We start from the raw sequence: 23,726 nt of genomic DNA, 5'->3' as shown, positions 1-23,726 counted from the left end.
ATGTTTGTTTGTTTAACTGTCTAGTTGGGCCACTAAAGTACAGACAAAAGCTGGGAAATATAAGCGAGACTGGTCATTTCCCTGGGGTGAGAGAAACGCTTTCAACACTATCCGTCCATCGTATCACGCCTAAGGTATGCCATAGACATCCCTCACCCCTCCACCCACTCATGCCTGTTTGAAGCAAGACTATCAAGACCGAAACACACTGGGGGCCTAAGGCACCACTCCCCCCACCTACCAAGGTGCCTCCTGCAGGCTCCTTACCGCAACCCTGCAAACTCGCCCTGCCGGGAGCGGAGTCCAATTAGGCTTTGAGGTGGTTTGGCTCTCCGGCTGTCCGTAGCCTCTGGCCCCGCCCCCTAGCAACGCGCAGGCTTGTGTTAACAACCGGCCGGAGATCTGACGCCTGCGACAGCTGAGGGGCGGCCGCGGCGCTAAGCGGACTGTATGGCGGTGGCCTAGACCCCTGGCGGAATTTTGGGACCTTTCGCGACTCTAGCGACTCTCAGGCTGCCTTCCCTTCTCAGTGGCGGGGCCTCTTTGGGCCCAGCGGCTGCAGGCGCGCTGTAGGACAGGAAGATCCCCCAACTCTCCCCTCCGCCGCTACCGGCCATGTGGACAGAGGAAGCCGCGGCGACTGCCAAGGCCTGGGAATCCGGCTTCAGGAACAAGTCTAGCAGTTCCAGTCAAATCCCGGTGGTTGGGGTGGTGACGGAGGACGATGAGGCGCAGGTATGAGCAGGTGTCTGGGCTTTCAGAGGTGGAGGGGGTGGGGATGAGGTCTCGAGACGGGGTCCAGACCTGGGGGTGGCAAGGGCGGAATTGGCGACAGGAGTGAAAATGGGGGAAGCCGCGGGATGGAGATTCCAAGCGCAGAGCTAATCCCGATCCCCCACCCCCTACGAACTGCACCGGTTGTGAGGGGCTGGTTGTTGTCAACCATCCTGTCCGGGGACCAGCGCTGTGTGGTCCTCCTGGAGGGTCCCAGCAAACTAAGCGGGGCTTTGCCGCACTTCTTCGAAAAGTGGTCACAGAGCTTCTGGGAGGAAAGGAATCATTCTTAGCAAAATCTGATTTGATGGCCTGATCAGTTTGCACTGAACTTTTTGATACGTAGATTCCTGTTATCGAGTGATGTTCTTGATATAGGTGTAAATTTTCCCATGCTTAAATTTGCTGCGACTAAAGCCTGCACCCAGAGGGGAGGAAAACGTTGTTAAAATTAGAAATTAAGCATTTTTAAAATTTGAAATTGGAAGCTGGTTGTTACAGGTTGGGTCGGAGAAAACTGGGAGAGAATAGAGTTGATTTGTTTTATTGTGCTTGTACTGTATTTGGTTTTGGGTTTGCTTTTGTTATGAATACAAAATTCACTCTTGCAAGTTGATCTGTTGAGAAATTCCACTTGAGGGCCTTGGATCTCCATTCGAGGCGGAGGTGTTTAGAAACCCCAAGTTGTTTGTATCCTACTAGGATTCCATTGCTCCCCCAGAGAGCCTTGATCGTGCCTTAAAAGCTGCGAATTCCTGGAGGAACCCTGTACGGCCTCACACTAATGGTGTGGGGCCACTGTGGGAATTCCTGTTGAGGCTCCTCAAATCTCAGGCTGCGTCAGGAACCCTGTCTCTTGCGTTCACATCCTGGAGACTTGTAGAGTTCCTTGGGAGTGGTCAGTTGACTGGGGACCTCTTCTACCATGGGAATAGAGTTGAGCTCTCTGAGGTCTGACATTTACGCAGTAACCTGCGGAGCAACAGCACTTTGCATGAGGAGAAATAGGTGTTAGGGGAATTTGCCTAATCCATTTTGTTGACCTATTCCCATCTGGGCGAAGAGAATTTTGAGGAAAAATAGCTCTCCACTCTCTGGACTGCAAGAAAGATCAACAGTACAGCCCAGGCACCGGGCAAAACTGAAAAGTATGTGAATTTGATAACTGATGGCTCTCAGTCTTCCTTTACTTGCTCCAAGAAAAATTGGGCAACGCTCTACAAGGCAAGCAAGAGTAGCTTTTTTTTTTTTTTTTTTTTTTAAAGGAGAATTACTTTTTAAAAGCCATTGCCAAAATAGTCCAAAACATACCAAATAAAACAAGTATACTTGTGTATATGTGTGTGCATTTTCTCCCCTTTTTAATTTTCTTTCTTTTCTTTCATTACTATGGCTCTTTCCAGGGCCTAGGATTCTCTTCCAAGAAGAAATCAATTTGCATTAATTCATGTTTCTGACTTGTTAATAACTAATTCTAGGAGTAGTAACATTTTCTAAGTACTGAGGAGAATTAGAAGAGGAACTTTTTAAAGCTGGGAGAAATCTTAGTGATCCTCAGCCTTCTTGTTTTTTGCCTGCGGTTGTTTTTACAAACGAGAACCCTAAGTTCATGAGAAGTTAACTGAGTTACTCAGTTTCTTTACTCAAGGAATGGGAGTCTAGAGACCCTAGAATGATAAAATGATAACCTTTTAGACCTCTGCCTTAGGCCAGTTTAGGAAAGATCCTCGGAACTGTTTCCAGTTTCTTTCAAACACTGCACATTTGCAAACTTCTCTTCTGCCTGTGTGTGCTTCTGAGACAGTATATCCTAGTGGCTAAAGGTGAGAGTATCACATCTACTTCAGTTCATTGTCAGATAATCACTTACCAGCTATGTGACCAAAGGCATGTATCTTAACCTTTCTATCAAATGGAGATAATGATAGTACTCATGTCCATTGTAAAGATTAAATGAAATAATATATATAGGCCAGGCACAGTGGCTCACGCCTGTAATCTCAGCACTTTGGGAGGCCGGGGAGGGCGGATCACGAGGTCAGGAGATCAAGACCATCCTGGCCAACATGGTGAAACTCAATCTCTACTAAAAATACAAAAATTAGATGGGCAGGGTAACGCACGCCTGTAGTCCCAACTACTGGGGAGGCTGAGGCAGGAGAATCACTTGAACATGGGAGGCAGAGGTTGAAGTGAGCCAAGACTGCGCCACTGCACTCCAGCCTGGCAAGAGAGTGAGACTCCGTCTCAAAAAACAAAACAAAACAAAACAAAAAAGAGATAATATATATAGCAAACTTATATAATAATACAGAGAACTTATACAGTGACCTATATATTGAAAACAAGCAGTTATCAACATCATCCTTTATCCAGGGAACTAGAGCTCCTAAAATTATTTGGGCCTTAAAGCTAAGGGATTCTCTAGAATTCTGATTGTACCCACTGGCTTCCAGGATGTGAGAGTGAGACTGGATGCCCCTGAAATCTTATTTGCTTTAATGCAGATTTTGGTCTGCTCACTTTATCCCTTCAGAGATGTTTCTCAGTTGCAGCTGGATTTCCTAATATAGAAATTATATTTCTATATAGGGTTTTTGGCTACCTAGGCTTTTGATAGCTGTTTTGTATCATTTTCTTTATTACAGACCTAAATTGAACCTTTCAGTTACCCTAACCTTAGTTTATGTAATTAAGGAAATAGGCTTGAATATTACTGCCTAAGGCAGCAGGTAAAATGTATGGGTTATTTTGCTGATTTTTCCATGTGTATGATTTACTTCTGCATTAAGTGGTATTTTTTTCCTGCATCTTTCACAAAAATAACTTTCGTTAAAGTCAATAGCTCTTATAAATTCTATCTAAGCTACTACAAATGGTATTCCTAGAGTATTAGATTTTTCTAACTTTAGTAACTTTGAAATGTTTTTTGATGGAATTATGGAAAATGTAAATATAGGTTATGAGTAAAGTTATTAGTAAATAGGGAAACAATAGTTTAGGAATCTGGGATTTTGAATTGTTATTTTTGTTCCATGTTGTGAATTTCTCATAGACAAATTCTATGTAAGTATTCTATCTTCAGATTTTCTCTCTATAAAAATTTTGATAATCCCTACTGTAGTGATTCCAGCGTCTTCTTTTTTAAAGTGATTTATCATATTTTTCCAGTTTCAAAACAATAAAATAGTACCAGAATTTTGGTGGCCATTTTCTAATTGTGAGGAACTTAGGACACATTGCTTGCCCTTTCTGTGTCTGTTTCCTCATCTGTAAAAGATATTTTTAGAAATGCCTACCTCATTGAATTATTGTGAGAATTAAAGTATTTGTAAGGCATTTAGCACAGTGCCCAGCACATGCATTCCAAGTGCCCCACAAATGGCAACTTTCTGTTATTTTTAATGACTCTTGTCATAACAGCTTTATTAAATTATTAAATAAATTCAGATGATATTTACAGGGTGATATGGTTTGGCTTTGTGTCCCCACCCAAATCTCATCTCAACTTGTAATCCCCAGGTGTTGAGGGAGGGAGCTGGTGGGAGGTGACTGGATCATAGGTGTGATTTCCCCCATGCTGTTCTTGTGATAGTGAGTTCTCACAAGATCTGATGGTTTTATAAGGGGCTCTTCCTCTTTGCTCTCTCTCTCTGTCTTTCCTGCCACCTGTAAAGGTCTTTGCTTCCCCTTTGCCTTCCACCATGATTGTTTTTCCTGAGGCCTCGCTAGCGAGGTGGAACTGTGAGTCAATTAAACCTCTTTCTTTTAAAATTACCCAGCCTCGGGTGTGTATTTATAGCAGTGTGAAAACAGACTAATACACTGGGTATCAAAACCTACCAAATAGGAAGATAGTTCTCAGATTGTTTTTCTAGTATTAATCCCAGTGTTTATGTGTGTCTGGCTTCCTACACGAAGGTAGAGGTAATGTGGTTTAACGAGTGCTTCATCCTTTGGAGAGTGATGGGATTGGCAGTGAAATTCACCTTAATCGTATGTTGAAATCACAAGATATCTAATTGGTTACCCTTTATTTTCTATTTAATGTTGTTCCCCTCATTCTAAAGAATCCCAACCCCCTTTAGAGCAGTGCTTCTCAAACTTTAATGTGCGTATGGAGCACATGGGGATCTTATTAAAATGTGGATTCTGATTCTGTCGGTCTTAGATGAACCCCAGTACTCCGCTTTTCTAACAGGTTTCCAGGTGATGCTCATGCAGCTAGTTGGAGGACCTCATTTCCCACTTTGAATAACAATTTATATAGTGATTAGTTGACTGGCATAGGTATCATGCCTGAACTTCCTTGCTCAAATTCGCTTTCCCTCTGAGAACCTATGAGAACTTCCACAATCTTTTAGTCGATGTCATATCCTGTCACTGTCTCTAATACTTCCATGAACTGTGTGCTTAAAATTGTCTAGCCTTGTTTATAGGGTTTTTGCAAGAAATAACCTGTGTAGTTGGTTGCATGTGTCTATAGTGCCAACTACTTGAGAGGCTGAAGCAGGAAGATCGCTTGAGCCTAGGAATTCGAAGCCAGCCTAGGCAAACATAGGGAGACCCCCATCTCGAGAGAGAGAGAGAGAGATTGAGAGAGACTCCTTGATTGTCCATTGAGGAGTCAGACAGAGAACTAAGGAACAAAGAACCAGAGTTTCTACATCAGACAGACCTGCTGGCCGATTTATTATTAATAGCTATGTGGCTTTAACAAGTTAGGTCCCAGGGCCCCAGTTTCATTAAGAGGGATAATAGTACTACCTTTACTTGGTAGATTTGAAGATTAATTGAGATAAAAAATGCCAGACATATAAAAGGACCACTATAAGTGTTAGTCTCTTTCCCTGTAACTGAGTATCAAATGAGCAGGTTACTCCCCTCTGAAATGTCCCTGGGTAAAGTGGGAAATAAGTTCATCCTATAATTTGAATGAAGTAAGTCTAATTTTCTTCAAAGCAATTTATTAAACTTTTGATCTTAAAAGGTTTTGTGAATGCTTTTACAATTTCCCCATAAACATCTTAAGATGACAGTATTTTGATATTTACATATGTATGTTCTGTTTTCTTTCTACTCTCTGCTTGTATGATCTCATTTACCCCAAATCTTCAATTATCATGTTAAGCCTATGATTCAGAAACCTCTGCCCCAAATTTTTCTCATCTCCAACCCCCAACACAAACCTCTTCCTCCAGCTTTCCCTGTCTCAGGAAATAGTGAAATCATTTATATACTTCCTCAAGCCAGGGATTATCTTCAGCTTTTCCCTTCTTTCTCCCACTGCATCCAGTCACTCATTAGGTCTTGCTGAATCTACCTCTTTAGATGTTTTTAATTCCGTTTGATGTTGTCTATACCAGTTACTGCTACCTATTCAAGGCCCAAAGTTACAGTCTACCTCCAACCCAGTCTTCTCCAGTTCAGTCTCACACAGCATACAAGATGATCTTTTCATAATTAAATTCTTCTGGTTAAACATTGTGGAAATAAATGAATACTACCACGATAAACAGAGACTGTTTATTCAGCGGTTGCTATAGGGAGGGAGTCAGCCACTATCACTTTTTGGCAAAGACTCCAATGCAGCCTGGGAAGCTTTAAAGTGGAACAAAAAAAAAAAAAAAAAAAAAAAAAGGTGTGGGGGAGACTTCACGTCTACTCTAATTGTAGGTTGCTGACATGGGAAACCTGGAGGTGGGCTAGCTAGAAGCAGGGTATCCTCTGTGATTGAATTGGAAGGCATATTTGGCTTTCTCTGGTTGGTCTTAAGTTGGAAACAGAGGGACAAAAACCAGGAAAGCTGGCAGTCATTGGACAAATCCTGACTTTTCTGAGCCAACTGCTGCAGAGGTTGTCGGCCAGAGTTATTTTGTCACATGTAGTCTGACCAGTTTTGTTTATATGTTCAGTCCCAAACCGTTCAATGGCTTTTTAAGATCCTTGTGTTACATACAAAGCCTTCTGTAAAATCCCATGCCAGACCAATAGCTGCATGAGATGAGGACATTGTTATTCCCCACACCTCACACAATTCCTGAAATAAAACAAACAAACAAACAAAAAAAAACTACTAATAAATAGTTATAGAAGGAGGAAAAGTCTCGGGAAGCTAGAGGGAGAGAGAGAAATCTTTAATTCTGCCAAGCAGGTAAAACCTAGAGTAACATCAAATGGATAATGCAAGATAAATCTAAGAGGAATCTAGGCTTTAATCTTTACTACTCCCTGTTCTTTTAAAAATTATACCTGGTCATTTGGAGAAAAAAATATGAAAATACACACAAATATTAGAAAGAAAATCCTGCATTAGGCTGGCCCAAGTGCAGTGCTGTTTACAGCTAATTGATTACAACCAGTTACAGATTTCTTCCTTCTCCATTCCCACTACTTCCCTTGATTAGTCTTAAAAAAACAAAAACAAAAACAAAAACAAAAAAACCTGCATTGACATTTCATTCCAATATCCTAGTCTAACCCTCTAAGCAAATATTTAAGAAAACCAGAAAAGAAAAACCCACTGTGTGTGTGTGTGTGTGTGTGTGTGTGTGTATAATTTGAGAGTGTAGGAGGAAAAGAAAAAAGACAGCTGAGGTGTAGTGGTGGATATCACTGCCAAATCCCCAAATCTTAAAAGGCAGAAGTCTATTTACCAAAATTTTTGGTAACAGTAAATTTAACTATTTAACAGTAATATTTAACAATTTTTAATGGTAACATAAGACCAGGTGTAGATTAGTATTTAGTAAATCCTTTTTAAAATTATTTTTAAAAGTAAAAATGGTTGGGCATGTTGGCTCATGCCTGTAATTTCAAAACTTTGGGAGGCTGAGGCTGGCAGATGGCTTGAGCCCAGGCATTCCAGAACAGCCTGGGCAACATGGCGACGCTCTATATCTACACAAAAAAAACAAAAATTAGCGAAGTGTGGGGTGATGTGCCTCTGCAGTCCCAGCTCCTCCACCCAGGAGGCTAAGGTAGAAAGATTACCTGAGCCCAGGGAGGTTGAGATATGCAGTGAGCTGTGATTGCACCACTGCACTCCAGCCTGGGCAACAGAGTAAGACTCCATGTCAAAAATAAATAAAAATCAATATAATTTTGAGTAAATGAACTCATTCAGATACTTACTCCACAGACTAAAGTTAGCATGTTTCATTACAAATTGTTTTTGATGCCATGACATCTCGGTTAGGATTAATTTTTTTTAATTGTTTTTGAGAGAAATGTCTTGAGATCAGAATATATGAATTTGTAATTTTTAAGGGCAAGGAAATACTAAAACTAAGATAATGTAATAATGATTATGTAGAAGTATGGAAAAGTATGTATTGCAGATTTAAAACTCAGAAGCTGCCATGGTATTAACTAAGTGAAATTATGTGAAATACTTATGCATGTAAGGAAAAACAAAATATATAAAAATAAAAATAGATGTCATTTACTACATGATAGGAATAAGTAGGATTTTTTCCCTTTTGTATATCTTTTATATCATCATTACATCATCTTTTCAAACATTTATTTTAAACTAGAAGTAAGCATGAAAGTAGGACAGAGGATACAAAGGAAACTGGGAGAGCTTAACTCCTGTAATGGGGGTAAGCACTGTGACATAACACTGAATGAAGAATAAAATGTCAGGTAGCAAGGCATTAACCCCCAAGATAAATATAGTCAAAACCACACTTAGAATTTGTAGATCTCTGTATCATCATACTTTACCTTTGATCGGATCATTTCTTTTTTGTTGTTGTTGGGGTTTTTTATTTTGTTTTGCTATTTGTAATTTTTTGTTTGTTTGTTTTTTGAGACGGAGTCTCACTCTGTCACCCAGGCTGGAGTGCAGTGGTGCGATCTTGGCTCACTTCAACCTCCACCTCCCAGGTTCAGGCAATTCTTCTGCCTCAGCCTCCCGAGTATCTGGGATTACAGGTGCCCGCCATCACACCCGGCTAATTTTTTTTGTATTTTTAGTAGAGACAGGGTTTCACCATGTTTGCTAGGCTGGTCTCGAACTCCTGACCTCAGGTGATCCATCTGCCTCTGCCTCCCAAGGTGCTGGGATTACAGGCATGAGCCACCACGGCCAGCCTTGTTTTGCTATTGAGTTGTTTATGTTCCTTGTATATTCTTGTTATTAATCCCTTGTCAGATGGCTAGATTGCAAATATTTTCTCCCATATTTTAGGTTGTCTCTTCACTCTGTTAACTGTTTTCTTTCCTGTGGGTACACTTTTTAGCTTAGTGTAATCCTATTTGTCTATTTTTGCTTTTGTGGCCTGCGTTTTTGAGATCCTACCCAGAAAAACCTGTGCCCAGACCAGCGTCCTAAAGTGTTTCCCCAATGTTTTATTCCAGTGACTTCATAGTTTAGGGTCTTATATTTAAGTCTTTAATCCATTTTGATTTGATTTTTTTGTTTGGTGAGACATAGGAGTCTACTTTCATGCTTCTGCATATGTCTATCCAGTTTTCCCAACACCATTTATTGAAGAAACTGTTCTTTCCCCACTGTATGTTCTTGGTACCTTTGTCGAAAATGATTTGGCTATGAATGCAGGGACTTATTTCTGGGTTCTCTGTTCTTTTCCGTTAGCCTATGTGTCTGGTTTTATGCCAGTACCATGCTGTGTTGATTACTATAGTTTTGCAATATATTTTGAAGTCAGGTAGTGTGGTGCCTCCAGCTCTTTTCATTTTGCTCAGGATTGCTTTGGGTGCTCGGGGTTTACTACTTAAACTTTGGATGATAGTACCCATTTCCTTCCCTGTTTACCAATGAATAACTTTATTATAATATAGCCTCTTCTTGGTTGCATTTTCCAAGTATTTATTAAGCAACTAACAATATTATATGTCAGGCCCAGTGTTGGATTCTGGGAGTGCCTGAAAGCAAAAATTTTTGCTCTTAAGAGAACTTTGGGACAGGGAGTATTGGGGAACGAACATGTAGACCCTTTCAGAACAATGCAATGGTAATTTTAATGGATATAAACTTAGGGTGCTATGAGAGCACAGCATTTTTCTAGCCTTTTTCATCCTTTGGGAAGGTAATACCTGAGCTTCGTCTTGAAGGACCTGTGGGAATTAACCAAGGAGAGGAATAGGAATGTAGCAACATGAGTGAAAACAGAGGAGATGTGAGAGGCATTAATGGTGAGTCATTAAATAGTTTAGATGGGTCATGTTCAGATTTGAGTTTTATTGTTCTGATGGTAGAATAGAGGATGGTGTCGAAGGGTACAAGAGTGGAGTCAGGGAGAACAGCAGGAACCCCCTGAAATTAAGTAAGAGCTAAGAACTGAATAAATCAGTAAGATGGAATGGACTCAAGAAATATTTAACATGTAAAATCTGTAGAACTTGGAAGTTCCTGTTTTTTTAAATGTGGATGACTGGAAGAATGCTGGTACTAACTGAGATAAGGGGATACCTAGTTGAGAAAAGCAATATCCTACCTGTAGTTTAGAAGCTGCTCTTACCATGTATCTGCATAGGCAAACTTAGTGTAATGTGTATACAAGTACAAGATAATTTTATTTCTCAACGTATGGAAGTACTATTATTCCAAATATTTTCTTGTACCCTTCAGGGCTGATGAAATTTTAAAACGTTAAGATTATATGAAATACTAGAATTCAGGAGGGGTTTTTTTACTCCAAAATCTATTTATTCCTGTAAGTTTTCATCTACTTTTCATTCTCCCCTTACTATCTTAGTGTCATAAAACGTTTTTTAAGTTACCAAGGGAAAGCATCATATAAATTAGTGTGTTAGATATGACTTATTGATATAGAAGATGATATAGAATAGTAAAAGTTGTGTGTTTTTTAGGGTGTTTTCAAGTCTATGGACCTTAATCATGTCATCAAACTCCTTGAAGAGACTGATAAAGTGAGTAAGCTTTGAGAGAAAATTACTCCGCTGCATTACTTACAAACTATTTCCCTGAAAGGTAACATATATCCCTTCAAATGTAAGTCTTATTTATCTCCTTTGGTTGAAAACATTTTAAATAGTACATATCTTATATTCAAGGACTGTTTAAATTTAGTATGAATATATTTAATGAAGTGGGGAGACTGGAGGAAGAGAGTAGATTTGCTTTTATGAGATGGACAAACCCATGGTGGCTGTAACAGAAGGAATCCTAAGAGTAGAGAAAGGATCATCTAGCCTCTGTTAAGTGCTTGTTACCTAGTAGGATTGGAGGAGGGGAATGGTAGAAAACAGGGTACTGTGGTATACTAATTATGAAATCAGGATAGATACACACAAGCATGTACACATAGATAATTTATTTTGAGAACAATCATATATAGGATGTAATGGAAATTAAGTTATTTTAGACACAAGACTCAAAATTGGGAAAGTAGGCATTGAGAGAAAAGATAACAAATGTATATGCACACATGCTCGTATACCACCTGATGTTATCAAGAATCGACTGAATGCCTAAAAGCCAGTACACACTAGGAACTTATGTGGTGATTTCCAAAAAGGAATACATATTGTTAGTAAACAGAAAATGAGTTGACCCCAAATGTCCATCAATGGTAGACTGGATAAAGAAAATGTGGCACATATACACCATGGAATACTATGGAGCCATAAAAAAGGATGAGTTCCTGTCCTTTCCAGGAACATAGATGAAGCTGGAAACCATCATTCTCAGCAAACTAACACAGGAACAGGAAACCAAACACCCGCATGTTCTCACTCATAAGTGGGAGGTGAACAATAAGAACACATGGACACAGGGAGGGGAACATCACACACCAGGGCCTCTCAGGGGATGGGGGACTAGGGGAGGGATAGCGTTAGGAAAAATACCTAATGTAGATGACGGGTTGATGGGTGCAGCAAATCACATGGCACGTGTATACCTACGTAACAAACCTTCACATTCTTCATGTGTATCCCAGAACTTAAATTATAATAAAAAAAATTTTTTTTAAAAAGAAAATGGGTTGACCATAGTATAGCCTATTAGCCTATCAAAAGAAAACAATGTCCCATGAATAGGAGTCACAAAAATTTGGTCACTGTTTTAACGTTTTTTATTCTCTGTTTTTTTACATAGAAAGGAGAAAAAATGACTATTGGAATAATGTATCTTTTGCTGGCTATCATTGTTGTTAAAAGTATTTTTATTGTAACTATACATTTCCTTAAAAAATGACAGCTACATAGAGTGCCTATTAGCTGTTTAATAAGGCTACAGAGAAAAAGTATAGACAATATCACAGCTTTTCAGGAACATTTAAGATTAAAAGGACAGACAGAATTCAGTCATGGAAACCACTGTGTAGAAGTTTTGCTTGCTTATTTTCATTTTTAATTGACTTAAGATGTTTGGCTTGCACAGAACACTGAGCATATTTTAGAGGTTAAAAATACAATTTCTACAGACAGCTTTCCAAATTCGACTTCTAACACCACCACTTTTTAGCTGTGTATTTTGGACACATTACTTTAAAATGTTTCAGCTTGTGTTTCCTATTCTGGAAAACAGAGATCATAGTAGTATCTTCCTAATAGGGTCATTTTGGAAATTAATGAAGTGATATGTATATATGGTGCCCATGTGGTACATGCCATAGAAAAAATGTTCAATGTACTTCAGCTGTTGTTAATATTATCTCTGGAAACAATTACTGCTTTACTATTAACCTAGTTTTTATTCCCAATTTCCCAATCAAATTTAAATGATAGTTTATTTTTGATACATAATGTCTGTAAATGTTTATGATGTTATGATGATAACAAAATGTGGTATTTTGTTACATGCATAAAATGTATCATGATCAAGTCAGAGTATTTAGGATATCTACCACCTCTAGCATTTATCGTTTCTATATTGGGAGCATTTCAAAATCCCCTCTTCTAGCTAGTTTGAAATATACAGTACATTGTTGTTAACTTTAGTTACCCTACTTTGCTAATAAATATTTGCTACCACAGTCTTCCTACCTTTTGTAATTATCATTCTAGTCTATATCTCCTGAGAACAACTTTTTAGCTTCCGCACATGAGTGAAAATGTGTGATATTTGTCTTTCTAAACCCGGCTTATTTCATTTAATATCTTCTAGTTCCATCCATGCTGCTACAAATGACAGGATTTCATTCTTTTTTATGGCTTAATAGTATTCCATTGTATATATAGACCATATTTTCTTTATGCATTCATCCATTGATGGACACTTAAGTTGATTCCGTATCTTTGCTATCGTGAGTAGTGTTGCAATAAACATGGGACTGTAGGTATCTCATTGATATACTGATTTCCTTTCCTTTGGATAAATACCCAGTAGCGAGATTGCTAGATCATACAATAGTTCTGATAGTTTATTTTTACCTTCACTGTTTCAGAAAACATTTTTAACACTTACATTATAATATAGTAACTTAAGAATTACTTGATAATTTTAAAGTGTCTACTTTTTATGTTGAAGAATTTTTTAAAATCTTAACAGATTTAATAGCACAAAAGAACTAAAATAGGTCATTTGTTTTAGGATGGCTTAGAAGAAAAACAACTTAAATTTGTCAAGAAACTGGTACAGTGTTTTCAGAATGGACTTGTATCCTTTATGTTTGTATGTATGTTCATTTCATTTATTCTGAAACAAGACAATTTCTATTAGAAAATGTACTAGTTTTCTATTGCTGTTGTCACAAATTACCACAAATTTCATGGCTTAAAACAACATAAAGTTATTATCTTACAGTTTTGGAGGTTAGAAGTCCAAAATCAGCCTCACTGGACTAAAGTCAAGATGCTGGCAGGGCTGATTTCTCCTTAAGACTCTAGAGAAGAATCATTTCCTTGTCTGCCCCAGCTTCTGGAGGCTGCCTACATTCCTTGCCTCATGCCCTCTTCCCCCCACTGGCATCACTCTCACCTCTGCTCCTGTCATCACATCATCTTCTCTCTCTGACCCTCCCTTCCTCCCTCTTTCCTTTATGAGGATCCCTGTGATTACGGTGGGCCCACCTGGATAATCTAGTATAATTTTCTTATCTCAAAATTCTTAATCATATGTGAAAAGTGCCTTTGCTATGTAACATAGTTACAGGTTCCGGGAATTAGGACATGGACATCTTGGGGAAGGCCATTAATCTGTCTAGCACAGAAAAACTGGAGAGGCCATTATTCTGTCTACCACAGAGAATATCTAAGGTTTTATGTTTTTTACAAAACTGTATTTTGTATCAGAGAATGTAAATAAAATTGAAGAAACAATGTAACACAAGTAACTGTGGATAATATCAGTTTTTGTAGATTCAGAAAGACAATGGATATAGTTAGAGGGCCAAGTCAAAGTCATTGTTTCTATTAATTTACATGGGCAGTTGTACCTTTGATAAGCTTCTTAACTTCTTCATCCTTGTAAAGTAATAGAAGCTCATGAGGTTGTTAGGAAGATTAGATGAGATCATGTACATGCAAGTGCTTGATAATCTGTAAAATATTATATAAATATACTATCCCTACTAAGTATACCACCCTGATCAGAATACATGAAAACCAGTGTGTCTTAAAACTATCTGTACATAAAAGCCAGGTGTGATGGCTTACATCTATAATCCCAGCACTTTGGGAGGCCAAGACAGAAGGATTGCTTGAGGCTAGGAGTTCAAGACCAGACTGGTCAACATACCAAGACCCTGCCTCTACAAAAAAGCAAATAACCAGGTGTGGTGGTGTGTGCTAGCTACTGGGGAGGCTGAGGCAGGAGGATTGCTGAAACCCAGGAATTCAAGGTTATAGTGATTTAAGATTGTGACACTACACTCCAGTGTGGGCAACTAAGTGAGACCCTGTCTCAAAAATAAGCAAACAAACAAACAAATACTACCTGTGGATAAGAACCAGTTTGTTGTTAGGTTGTGTTTTGTTTGTTTGTTTGTTTTTGAGACAGAGTCTCCATCCAACCTTAGCTGCCCAGACTGAAGTACAGTGGTGCAGTCATAGCTCACTGCAACTTCAAACTCCTGGGCTTAAGCGACCCTCCTACCTCAGCCTCCCAAGTAACTGGGACTACAGGAATGCACCCACCATGCCTGGTTAATTTTTATTTTTTTGTGAAGTCTCATTATGTTGTCCAGGTTGGTCTCGAATTCCTGAGCTCAAACAATCCTCTCGCCTCGGCCTCCCAAAGTGTTGGGATTACTGGTGTGAGCCACTGCAGCTGGCCATTTTTTTTTAACATTTACATATATATGCTATTGTAAAATACAATAGAAGTATCCCACAAGTATTAGATTGTTATAAAAGTTTTTATATGCCCACTCTTGCTTTCTGTATTCATTTTGTCACAGACTGGTAAATACACTTCTAGAACTGACAGTGGTCCATAGACCACACTTTGAATAGTATTCATCTAAATCAAGCTTGTCCAACCCTCAGCCTGTGGGCTGCATGCTGCCCAGGATGGCTTTAAATGCGGCCCAACACAAATTTGTAAACTTCATTAAAACATGATGAGATTTTTTTTGACAATTTTTTTTAGCTCATCAGCTATCATTAGTGTTTGAGTATTTTATGTGTGACCCAAGAGAATTCTTCTTCTTTCAGTGTGGGCCAGGGAAGCCAAAAGACTGGACACCCCCGAAAATGATCTTGAACAGTTGTCTGACTTGGTCTAAAGAAGTTATTAAGCCCATGTATTGTGGCTCATGCCTGTAATCTCAGCACCTTAGGAGTCTGGAGCAGGAGAATCATTTGAGGCCAGGAGTTTAAAACCAGCCTGGGCAACATAGCAAGACCCCACCTCTACAGAAAAAAATAGCCATGTATGGCGATGCACACTTGTAGTTGTATCTTCTCCAGAGGCTGAGGCTGAGGTGGAAGGGTCATTGGAGCCCAGAAATTTGAGGCTGCAGTGAGCTATATTTGCTCCACTGCACTCCAACCTGGGTATGGGTGACTGAGTGAGACCCCATCTCTAAAAAAAAGAAAAAAAAAGTTATCAAGCTCTAATATTAGCTCGTTCTAGTTCAAAACCTCTTAAGACTTCCATTCAGAAAAATGTTTCTTTTAATTTTATCTAAATCTTTTATTATATTTTATTCTTGGTTTTATTTGGACCCGTTCAATCTTAGGGCTTGTGTATATCAAGCCCTATTTACTGGTAGCTGAAAATGTCTACTAGCAGGTGATTTCTTTTCCTATTTTAACCTGATACCTCAACACCTCCATTTTTTTTTTTTTCTTCATGTAAACCGTTGGTGGCAATTGGCTCTATTTCTGATTCCCTTTCATAGGCTAGTTATATAAATTGTAAAACTTAGCAAAGTTGGAGAAGTATCTTGGTCACTTCTCTAGGAAATTAACAGAGCTTTCTATTTCCAGTGTACCCTGCTCTCCCATCTTTTCCTAAAAGGTCCTAGAAAAAGGCTAGAAGTAACAAGATTCAACCAAGAAGTGTAAGTCACATCTACCATAATTTCTTAGCTATAAAACAAAATCAATGAAATGTGTTTATGTGCCAATGGGAATTTTTTTTTTTTTTTTTTTTTTTTTTGAGTCGGAGTCTCACCATGTCACTGAGGCTTCAGTGCAATGGTGTGCGATCTCAGCTCACTGCAACCTCCACCTCCTGGGTTCAAGCGATTCTCCTGCCTCAGCCTCCTGAATAGCTGAGATTACAGGTATGCACCACCACGCCCAGCGAATTTTTATATTTTTAGTAGAGACGGGGTTTCACCATGTTGGTCAGACTGGTCTCGAACTCCTGACCTCGTGATCCGCCTGCCTCAGCCTCCCAAAGTGCTGGGATTACAGGCATGAGCCACCATGCCCAGCCAGCAGGATTTTTTAATAGATAAAATAAAAGATGCTTTTGTTTAAAGATCTAGAAAGGCTATATTTTGCATTGGAGTTATACCTGATGTAAATGACGAGTTGATGGGTGCAGCACACCAACATGGCACAAGTATACATATGTAGCAAACCTGCACGTTGTGCACATGTACCCTACAACTTGAAGTTTAATAATAATAAATAAATTTAAAAAAATAAATAAATAAATAAATAAATAAATAAATAAAAGAAAGGCTATATTTTGCTTTCATATTAGTTTCAGATAAAATCCTAACCAATTTAAGCCTTAAACACAGGAAAATGCATCTCAGTTTAATATTAATAAAATAGTAGAGTAAAGTAAGGTTTGGGTTGTTTATTCTGAGACAGCATATGTTTGTGTGGGCGGGGATTGGGGGTGAAGATGAAGGGTATAATTGACCCTAATCAATAAGTTAATGTTTCCAATGTGCTATTACTCATTGCCAGTGGGAAGTTATTGATCAACTGAATCTGTGTTGTAGCAGTTGGTAATCCAATTCTAAAGTTGTGAGAGGAAAAAAATTTTGAGTAGGCATTTTTGAGGCAAAAATGAAATTTTTTTTTTTTTAAAATATGGTTCTAAATTTCCTTTTTTAGACTTCAAAAAAAGAAAAATTAAAACAGTATCTACCACATTTGGCAAAATAGTTGGAATTCTATAGACTTTCTTCACAGAAATACTATAAAGAATATGTTAATAAAGAATCTTAATTTTATTAATTTTATTTCTTAACTAAAAATATTAAAGCCATTAAGGGATTTAGCACAGATATTTAAAATTCTGAATCTGTGTGCAGGAAAAATAAAAAACCAGCCTCGTTTTGTAGAATCTGCATATGATATCATAAAACTGTGTGGGTAAGTTATCTTTCTTTAACTTTATTTTGGATTAACATGGGGTGTGTTGTTATGTTTCTTGTATCACAAACATACTATGCATTATAGTGTAGCAGATTGCTACAGAACTCAAGAAAACTTCAGTTCATCACTTGATTCCAGCAGTTGGTATTTCAGGTAATCGGTTTGCTGTGGTCTGAGACTGCTAACCACAAGAGATTAAATTCAAAGTATATTGAAATGCTTTCTTGTAATTAGTTACTCTGAAGTAAATGATGAATATTAGATGTAACCAAGGAATTATAGTATTTTCAGAGAATTTTTGAGTGAACTTATGGATATGCTTGTAGTTTCAGTCTAGTTTTTTTCTCTAGAAAATTTGGGCCTCAAAGATATATTAGGTTATATGTCATGTTTTATCTGATTTTTGAAATTTGAGTGAAGAATAAAATATCACCAATTACATTTGATATATATTTTAAAAATGTAAGTTAGGGGTAAGAATTGTAAAATTAACGTGCCTTATTCTTTCTACTGTTGGTTCTTTAACAAGCTCTGGGAACTGAATATATGGTGCTCCCTTGGTGCCACATGGTGGCTAATCTAGGTATATATTAAAATATCCATTTTTAGTTGCTTAATGTAATGTAGTAGGGAGGAATAAACCTTTCTGACAATTTTAGCTTCTGAACCTTTCTACCAATTTAACTTTTTAGATAGCAATTATTTACTTTAATATACAAATAATATATAAATAATTGAAAGGTTTAGTGGAATTATGCATACATGGTAGGTTCTAACTCTCACTTTTAGATTTAGCAGCAATATTTAAAATGTTTGTAACCACTTAAATTTATTTTTTTGATATCTGAATAAAATAACCAAAATAATATATTGAATGCCTATACCACGCCTTGCTTTTTAATAGATAGGGACAATGGAAAATAAATGGTTGCTCTGGTGTTTTCAAGGAACAGATTGGAAATTATTATTATATTGACATACGATTATATAATGTAAAACTTTTAAATCTCAAGGCTTTGCAAGTCCTAGAACACCAAGTTTATAAGCATTACTTTCAACATCTATGCTCCTACAGAGCTCTGCACAAAGTTCATTCTCTATGAAAACTTGTGACTGAATGTTTAATTATATAGCTGCAGTCTTCATTTTCCCTCATATTTCATAATTATTCACATTGTTAATTTTTTCTACTTTTCTAATTTCAGCTTATGTCTAGATAACTTCTCTACACCTCACCCTCACTTGTTTCTCTTTTCAAGACATTTTTGGAAGATAAAAACAATAAAAATAGAATAATATTTCCATTTTGGCCTCCAAGTAGTGTGGTTTTCTCACTGCATCAGAAGTATAATGCTAACTTTTTCATAAACTTTTTGGTTGAAAACTCTTCTGATGCTTTATCTTATAGGTTGTCTCTTTGCTAGAAAAGGAAAAAGTTTGGGAACAAAAAGTACTAGTTTTAGAGTCCTTTAGAGATCCAACAAGCAGCTGGATAACAAATATAATACGTTATTTGTTTCAAATGACAAATTTAGACAAACACTAGAAATGAACTTCTGTGGCATTTATAAAATTGTACTTTTTATAGCTTGCTCTTCAGCTATCTTTAAATTCAGATTGGCCTGTATATTGCTATTAATACATCCTCATGTGATAGTTCTCAATGCCATTTTCAACCACTTCTTTAATTTTTCTTGGAAAATATGAATGAAAAGTCTTCTCTATATAGGATATATTGTACTTTAAATAGTACAGGAGGTTCAAATTTTGAACTCATGAAATGTCAAGATTGTTTATATATTTAAAAAATAACTTTTATATTATCTTTGAAATTTAGACTGACCCAGGTTTATGTGCCAGATCTTTTAAGATTTATAAAGAAGTTACTTCCAAATAACTTTGGTTATAGTAGTTGTGAAATGCAATTCTAATATAATTAATATTTCTTAACTTGAATGCCTTAATGTCTGCAAAAGCATTTTCTTACTTTGTGGGTAGTTACTAACCCAGCTAATAAGGAAAAATGCACTGATCTCTAAGAATGAATAAACTATTGATTTTGCCTAGAGTTTTGAAAATTTCAGGAAAAGCTCTTAACCAGTTTTTAAGTCATTGGTGAGCTTAGATCTATGGTTTGTATCAGATTATCCAATGTCGTACTAACTTTGATAGAATTATAGCTATAGTTTATTACTATTTTGACCTCAAAGATAAAGAGGGTTCCTAAGTTTTTTATTCATGAAGCAATGCAAAATGACTTTCTTAACCTATGACTTTTACATCCATTTCTTAATTTTTATAATTAATATAATATTTTCTTTTTGGTCAGTTCATTAGAAACATTTTTTTCTTTTCTTTTTTTAAATTTTATTTTATTTTATTTTTTGATAGAGGCTCGCTCGCTCTGTCACCAGGCTGGAGTGCAGTGGTGCAATCTCAGCTTACTGCAACCTCCGCCTCCCAGGTTCTAGTGATTCTCCTGCTTCAGCCTCTCAAGTAGCTGGGACTACTGGCACATGCCACCATGCCCAGTGAATTTTTGTATTTTTAGAAGAGACAGAATTTCACCATGTTGGCCAGGATGATCTCAATCTCTTGACCTCGTGATCCACCCACCTCAGCCTCCCAAAGTGCTGGGATTATAGGTGTGAGCCACTGCACCCAGCCCCAGAAACATTTTTAATAGTTACAATACTATTAAACTATAATACTATATATTACAACTGGTAGTTAATAGTTGTCAATTCCCCAGGGCTAAAGAATAGAATATTATTATTAATTTATTCTTTAGAAATGAACTCTCCCCCATTTACAAATGATGCTTCAATCAAAGACTTTATTAAAAATTACTCTTACAATTCTTCACTCTTATTGAAGCTTGCCATTTTTGAAAAAGAAAGTATCGGATGAAATAACTTATGCTGAAGATACTGCTAATTCAATTGCGCTTCTGGGTAAGTTGAGATTTCCTTAAGGTATACGGATGTAATGTATGACAGGTCCTACTGACAAGGAAGTATCTATTTTCCCCAAGTTTCACTAAGAGGACTCCTTCTCCATGTCTAGGATCTTCTGTTGTTTCCTGGTAGTGAATTAATCACAGTGTGCATGGTGATAATTCTGGTATTGTATTCTGCTCAGGTTGTTTCATGATACCAATAAAAGTCCGTCTTCTAAGTACAAGGACAGGCTGGTTATGTAGTTTGATGATTTGTTGTTTAGTTTGATGAAGTGTTTGTTCACTATTTTTGTAAATCAGAAAGTATACATCCCCCTTTTTAAGTAATCACGAAAACATTTCAACTTTGAACTCTAATATTTAATTGCTACAATCATAGAATTATTCATTAAATGATCTAAAATTTTAAATCAAATCATAAAATGATAGCATATTAAGAACTTCAACATAATGCACATAAAGATGCAGATGCCTGTATTTTGTACACAAAAATATGAAAAATATCATAAAAGGGTAGGTATTTACATACGGGTTATCACTTGATTTTCTAAAGAAAGAAAACAATTTCCTGGGAAATTAGATCAGGGAAACACTGGCTCTTTGAGTCAGCTCCTGGGACATGACAGCATGTTCCCAAAACAAATTGTACATTAAATCGATACTTACTAGTTTAGGTCTTTATTTGTACAGGAGGAATAAAAGATACACAATTGATCCAATATATCATTAAAAATATTTGCTGAATAGTGATGTTGCCAGCATTACACTCCATGTAGAAAGATGTTAGAGATTCAACTGGAATGAAGAAAAAAAAGGATTTTTCTTTTTAACATAGAACTAACCCTTTTATATCTCAGTAGGTTTTATAGTTTTTAATTTTAGTTACTTTGGGAAAACTACCTAGGATTCACCTACTCTACAGCCTAGAGTAGAAAAACACCTTAGGAAGCAGGCAGGTTCAGAAATATGGGAATTTTTAATTATGTGAATCTCTATCATCAGTGGAAATTTACAACAAGAAGCCAACCCAAAAGAGGACATGGTAGCATTAACAGAGAAAAAGTGTAGTTTTTGTTGGTAACATTTTTAAAAATACCCCCGTTGCCATTATTTTTAAATATTGCTTCCAAAAGTGTTGACAGTCACTTGTATTATAAATACAGGCCAGTTTTTTACTGAGTGTCAGCTTGTTCTTTGCTCAATGACTGGTACCTGCCTATACAACATGCTACTATCTTATATGACAACAGTATGAACTCTTAACTTTAAATGAGTTTCCTTTGCTGATTACTGACTGCAAGTACTGCTCTTCTGTCTCTCGGTTTTTTTTAATGGCTGGAAACATTAGTTTAAACTAAAATAATTGTATATAAGATGAAATGTTGAACAAAAACTCTTCATGATTTTAGTAAGAACTTCCAGTTTCTACTCTGTGCTAATAAGTTATATTACATTTTCTTCCAAATGACACATAGATATTTCTGACTCAGAAGCAAGATTCTGGAAATGGATGAGGGAAGAAGTTGGTTCTCTGCCCTGAGATTATGAAACAGGAAGCTATGATAAATTATCTAAATTTACAGGAACTAAAACAGTGGAAAAGCAGATGAAAGACCCTAGAATTTCCCATAAGCCTGCATATTTGGATAGTCTTGTTGGAAAAGCTTAGTTGTTCCTATTGTGTAAAATTTTTAAAACCTAAGTAGTGATTTTGCAACTCCAAAAGAACAGTCCAAAAAATAAATAAAATTTAGAGTTAGAATAATCTTAAAACTGTCTTTTTTAAGTGATGTCTTTTGCAGAGATTCTCCTGAAGCTAGGGTCAGGCTTTCCTTTGTGCTTTATCCTTCTGTCCGCTTGCCACCCCACTTGCTAACCACCTCCAGAGATTAGCATCTTGCAAGGGCTAATGCAAAAGAGGAATTGCTAATTATTCTTTTACCCTCAGAGAGTCCAACCAGTTCTAGTTTAGTTCTAAGGTTGATATCACTGACTACAGCTGTCCTCGGGCATTCAGAGAACCTGGATCATTTCCAGAGTCTCACAGATCATTTTCAGATACTCTTGGGGATCATGTTTATAGGACTTCAACAGAGTAGATACAAATCCAGTTTGAAATACAGGCTGAAGCCAATTTAATTGTAGTTTAGATACGACCGAAAAGGAACCTTTCTATTCACCAACCCCACGCAGACAGCTTGAACATAAAACTATTACCCTTGCCTGTGGGGCAGCTGCCTAAAAACTCACTCTCTTCCAGTCTGCCAACAAATTGAAGAGCAAAGTTCACCTGGAACTTCTCTAAGCAAAGAATGCATTAGTAAAGACAAAAAATTACTGACCCTCTAGTTAGGGAGAAAAATGCTAACCCATATCTTGTCAAAGTAATAATAGTATCTAACACATGTAGAACTTACAATATGCTAGATGCTTTTCTCAGCCCTTTTCTCATATTAGCTAATTTAATCCTCACAGCAATCTTAAATGTGGTAACTATTGTTATACCTGTTTAATAGATGAGAAAGGTAAGACACAAGTTTATATGGGTAGTAAATGGCAGATCCAGGATTTAATCTTAGACAACTTGGTTCTAGCATTTGTGTTAATAATCATCATTCTTTTCTCCCTAGAAAGGAGAGGCTGAATTCATTGAGGGGCCAAATGTATAAGGATGGATTCAGGGTACTGTTTATATGTATATGTATGTATGTGTGTGAGCATATGTATAAAAATATGTATGTAAATTGAACATGGTCCAGTTTGAATCTCTGAGAATATTGTTAATAATCATCATATTATTAACATTTTATGCCTAAATTCTACAAATAAGCTTATGACAGTGTTGTTAAGTAGCACCTGTTTATCTTTCTGGCAGGTGACTTAATGAAAATACCAAGTTCTGAATTGAGGATACAAATTTGTAAGTGTATTGTTGATTTTTATCATGCAGAACCACCAAAGAAGCATATTCCAGGTGAAGTTTACAATGGTCTTTCAGTGATAACTTGTGTATTTAGAAAGCAGAACATTCTCATTTCTCTTTGAATTTGACAGACACAGTGGGCTTATAAATGTGACACATTAAAAAGAAAACTTTTTTTGTGGTCTTGATCTCTTCAGTCATCTTTTAAAAGTTATATATGTATTTTTCAGTTTTTGATTTGCATATTTTTATTCTGATGCTAAATGTGAACAGATTTGTAAAGTGATGCCCAATTTAGTTTATTAATAATCATAAATGTTACTATTATATTATGTAATACTATTGATAAAA

The 23,726-nt window shown here is 37.0% G+C and overlaps 1 protein-coding gene across 3 annotated transcripts in view; it reads left to right on the top strand.

Moving 5' to 3' along the window:
• The first annotated feature begins 364 nt into the window (after positions 1-364).
• CFAP69 (cilia and flagella associated protein 69) overlaps positions 365-23,726 on the top strand; it is a 67,013-nt gene continuing 43,651 nt past the window's right edge. For 2 of the 3 annotated variants that reach the window (XM_038004586.2, XM_007982237.3), the window contains exons 1-6: positions 365-735; positions 10,615-10,674; positions 13,301-13,366; positions 17,381-17,490; positions 20,371-20,447; positions 23,328-23,426. In XM_038004586.2, the coding sequence (XP_037860514.2) occupies positions 616-735; positions 10,615-10,674; positions 13,301-13,366; positions 17,381-17,490; positions 20,371-20,447; positions 23,328-23,426 (532 nt within the window). In that variant the 5' untranslated portion in view covers positions 365-615. The remainder of the gene's footprint in view (positions 736-10,614; positions 10,675-13,300; positions 13,367-17,380; positions 17,491-20,370; positions 20,448-23,327; positions 23,427-23,726) is intronic. The other variant, XM_007982238.3, reaches the window with a different exon arrangement.

The sequence above is a fragment of the Chlorocebus sabaeus genome, chromosome 21 (assembly GCF_047675955.1).
Source record: "Chlorocebus sabaeus isolate Y175 chromosome 21, mChlSab1.0.hap1, whole genome shotgun sequence".
Taxonomy (NCBI): Eukaryota; Metazoa; Chordata; class Mammalia; order Primates; family Cercopithecidae; genus Chlorocebus; species Chlorocebus sabaeus.
Note: the sequence above shows the minus strand (reverse complement) of the source record. Positions and strands in the feature narration are given on the sequence as shown.